Genomic DNA, 4676 nt, shown 5'->3' on the forward strand with positions numbered 1-4676 from the left:
CTGACATACTTTGGACATGTTGCCAGGAGGGACGGGTCCTTGGAGAGGGACATCATGCTTGGGAGGGTGGAGGGACAGCGCAGGAAGGGAAGACGCTCTATGAGATGGATTGATTCGGTGACTGGAGTAATCGGGATGGGTGTGTCAGAGGCAGTGCGGTTGGCACAGGATAGAGCAAGGTTTAGGGCTGTTGTGCATAGGGTCGCTATGAGTCGAAAATGACTCGACGGCACATAACAAAAACAACAACTAGTAGTGCTTAGAATCTCAAAACATACAATCAGCCATCTAACTGTTGGTCTCAATTTGTTCTGAGCAGAAGAGACTATTTGGAGAAGAATGTCTCATCAGATAACTCACTAAAAAAGCATTATACTTATATTCTAGCAAAAAGAACTGTACAAATCAGAACCAGAAAAAGGGAGAGACACATAAGGTAAAGTCTGAGAGAGCCCCATACATGAAACTTCCATGTTTCTGGGGTGACTATTTGGAGAAGAATGTGTCATCAGATAACTCACTAAAAAAGCATTATACTTATATTCTAGCAAAAAGAACTGTACAAATCAGAACCAGAAAAAGGGAGACACATAAGGTAAATTCTGAGAGAGCCCCATACATGAAACTTCCATGTTTCTGGGGTGTATTACCCTCCCAGAACATGGTAAATGCTACACATAATGTGGTCAATCAAGAAGGCCCATCTAAACCTGCTGCCAGGTTTTCATTGAGGCTTCATTATGACTGATTGAGCTCAATCATGTAGTTAACCTCTTATGCCCTGGGAGGCACTTCACAGGGCTCAAAAGCTCTAATCAAAAGTCTCTAATCACTTGATCCGTTTTTCTGGTTTGGTCCACCAACTTGTTAGCATAAAATATCAAGAGGCTCACCAGTGAGTCCTTTTGTTAGCATAAACTTTCAGGTGGAGTGTCTCAGAAGCACAGCATGAATAACAAAGACACTTGGCAAATTCCAAGAGTTTTGAAGTCTCTCAGTCTTTCAAGTGAGACTCCCTGGCTCTGGATAGTGGTTAAGCCATTTGCTGCAAGCCAGAGTTTGTGCTAGCGCACCAGCTGCTCCTTGAGACTGCGCCACAGCCGGCTCAGTGAAGATTCTATTTTGCAAATCCTGCAAGAGAGTTCAACTCTGCCCTATAGGATTACTGTGAGTCAGAACTGACCCGACAGCTATGAGTTTGATTTTAGTTTAAACTCTTCAGGATCTGGGACAAATACTAGCCAAATTCTTTTTTTAACCTTTTTTTATTTTCATTTTTTTTGTGGTGGTTCTTTTTATTAGAACTTATCTACTGAGAAACAGGGAGAAAGGCCAGCCATACTCTTTATGGCACACTTTTCTCTTCTGCTGCATTATGGCTTCTTGTTGGTGTTATGTGCCGTCGAGTCACTTGTGACTCCTAGCAACCCTGTGTATGACAGCTCTGAACCCTGCACTATCCTGAGTCAGTCTCACTGACTCCGACACACTTACCCATTACCCCAGTCATTGAGTCAATCCATCTCATTCAGGGTCTTTCTTTTTTGTGTTGTTCCTTGGTCCTCCCAAGTCTGATGTCCCTCTCCGAGGACTGGTCCCTCCTTGCAACATGTCCAAAGTATGTCAGACGAAGCTTCAGAATCCTTGTCTCCAAGGAGCAGCCTAGTTTCACCTTCTCCAAAATGAAACTGTTCTCTTAGCAGTCCATGGTATTGTCAATACTCTTCTCCAGCACCACAGCTCAAATGCATCCATTCTACTCCTATCATCCCTAGTCATTATCCAGCTTTCTGCTGCTAGCAAGTAATTGTGAAGACTATTCTGGCTTATATCCTTAAATGTATCTTCAAATGTACCAGTTCTTTCTTCAGGTAGGCTTTCTACTGTTCTCTTTTATTGACTAGATATTTTCATTTCTATTTCTATTTCAAATCTACCTATTCTTTGGCACATTCCATATACTCTTTGATGGTTTTTATTTCTTGTGAAAGGGAAATTCAATAAGGGATTTTAGCCCCAGGAAAGAGAAACCTGGTGTATTATCCCCACCCATGTACTTCCTCATTCCTGAGGTGTGCCCTTTCCCCAGTCCTCATTCTTTAAAGGATGTATGCCTACACTGGGAATCCACCCTTCTTCAGTAATGTCTGCACAAGGAATCCCTCCCCTCTTTGTGTCCTACTGCAGCTCCAGTAGAAAAGGTATGAGAGGAGGGTGAGTAAATGGGAAGGACATGGGTGAAAAGACAGGGTAATGATCATTAAGGTCCAATGGCAATTAATTTTTATGAAACAATGCATGAGAATGATTGTATGAAACACAATATGAATGAAGAATAATGACACACAAGGCATATGAATGTGTAAACAAACTTTTTGTATATTTATTATTAATTTTAATGAAAATTTACAGAGATTTCGGATTTCCATTCATTCATTGTCACACTCTTCTCCCTACCCACCCTCTGCTCCAGTTCGTTCTTCCCTTTGAAAAGTAAAAGAAAAACTCTTTCATTGTTATACAGTCCCTTCCCCCAGGTCCACTCCACTATGCAGCCTTCCTTCTGGACTCCTGTCACAATAATACCTAATCATATATCCCTTTTAAACAGTTTTCTCCTTCATCTGTTCCAATGCAGTATACATCATTTATCCCATCTTTCTCAATCTCCACTCAACTGCAGAGTGCCACTATTATAATTTTTTTCTTTAAAAAAAAATATATGCTCTATTTTACACCTAGATTTTTGCAACAAGATTTCTTCTGAAATGTCGGCTAATAAATTTTTCATCTTTCAAGTTCTCTGAGAGTGCTATCTGGCCATTCCCAGGCCACAGTTTTGCTCTAACACTCCTTTTATCTCTATGATGTCGTTTTCATAATTTCTCTCTTCTCATGAAGTATATTTTGTCATTTCTTCATTTATTGGTTTTCATGCTGCTGCTTTTTCCTTATGTGTGTTATAATTTTTACCTCTGAGCTCATCCTCAGTGACTCTACTTTTTGGGGAATTCATTGTGCCCTAGGTTGTGAGGTACACTGTCAAGCAGCTTGGCATATGCCAGTGTTAGTTCTGAATCATCCTCTATTCCGAGCCAACTTTGTTGTCTCTGACAAACCTAACCCCATTTACCCCTGTCATTGAGTCAATCCACCTCATCAAGAGTCTTCCTCCACCCTTCCAAGCATGATGTCCTTCTCCAAGGACTGGTCCCTCCTGGCAACATGCCCAACTTATGTCAGACATTAGGGCATTGCATTTCCACCAGTTGTAAACCAATTTTAAAAATCTGAGCCTTATACTAAATGTATAAATGTAAATTAAGAACAGCATTCACATGCAACATAGGCTTGGAATTGTTTTCCTGGGATCCTGTTAGACCCCCACAGCTCTGGCAGAAGCTAAGTTCCTTTACATTTCCATTCTTAGAACAGAGGGCTTGGATTTCTTTCTACTGTTTTTTATAGGAGACTGGCTCTTTTTCCCTGGAATGCGTAATTCCAGCTCCCACCATGCAGATCTAAGGCTTCATGTTGCAACTGTACATTAGCTGTGTAACACCAGCACTAAGCAACATTGAGTCACAAACCACCTTAAATAGTACATTTCTCAGGAACTTTATCCATGAGCTCATATGCAATTTCATCCTACACCCTTTCTTAAGCCCTTTGGAGGTTGCTGCAGTACTTTCAGAGCCTAGCACAGTAGGACTATTATTGTTGTTGTTATTGTTATATGCCATCTAGTCACTGTGACTCATAGCGACCCCACATACACAAGCCCTAACCCCAATTACTGAGTAAATCCATCTCATTGATGTTGAAGAGACTGAAGGATTCCTCTGTGGATCTTATCTAGAATCTCAGCTGGGGGGGGGGGGGAGATCTGCCCTAGAAAATGAAATCCTGTATGATTCAATTAGCAAAATTATATGCCTGATTTAAACCTGTCTTCATTTCTTTTTTCATGTCTAGGTTTTGGAGTGTCACAGACCAAAGCCATCATGACTCTCGTCTCTGGGATTCCAATGGGCCCACCCCGACTTCCTCTGCAGAAAGCCTCCAGAGAGTTTACTGATAAGGCTGAAGCTAAACTGAAGAGCCTGGATTTCCTTCCTTTCAATGATTTAAAGGATAGAAATTTGGAAGCTTGTAGCTAGTCCCTCTTGATCAAATGTACACATTGAAAATGCAATCACTCTTGTCCTTTTGGCTGGGATCATGTAAAGTATCTGCTCAGTTTAGCGCTTGATACATCCTCAATTAGAGGACAGTATTCAATGGATTTGGGGCATTAGGAGACGGAAGAGGAGCGTGCTCTGTCCACTCTACATATCACCTGCAGTACCTCCAGGAACGCTGTATGAACAACAACAAAAATATATTGTGTATCTAGTAATCCACATAATATATTCATTTCTCAGGGATTTTTTTAGATGAACTAAATTTTCTCTTACCAAATTAAATCACACATTCAGTAAATACCTATTAAGATAGGTAATAAGTTTGTGAATGGAGCAAAAATGCAAAAAGCACTTATGAGCCCTAAAGTTTTCTAATTTTAAAGCATTACAATGTATTCCCATTTTAATAAATATTAATTTAGAATCTTATAAAATTCTCATCTATTGCATTTAAGTAGATAACTTTGATGACAAATTTAGATGACTGAATTA

At 40.3% G+C, this 4676-nt stretch overlaps 1 protein-coding gene across 1 annotated transcript in view; it reads left to right on the forward strand.

The window, feature by feature from the left end:
- Positions 1–4160, forward strand: part of LOC102855614 (N-acetylneuraminate lyase-like) — a 34621-nt gene extending 30461 nt beyond the window's left edge. The window contains exon 11 of the mRNA XM_006887749.1: positions 3976–4160. Coding sequence (XP_006887811.1) covers positions 3976–4160 — 185 coding nt within the window. The remainder of the gene's footprint in view (positions 1–3975) is intronic.
- The last annotated feature ends 516 nt before the right edge of the window (positions 4161–4676 follow it).

The sequence above is a fragment of the Elephantulus edwardii genome, unplaced genomic scaffold (assembly GCF_000299155.1).
Source record: "Elephantulus edwardii isolate Elephantulus edwardi_28Jun2011 unplaced genomic scaffold, EleEdw1.0 scaffold00061, whole genome shotgun sequence".
Lineage (NCBI taxonomy): Eukaryota > Metazoa > Chordata > Mammalia > Macroscelidea > Macroscelididae > Elephantulus > Elephantulus edwardii.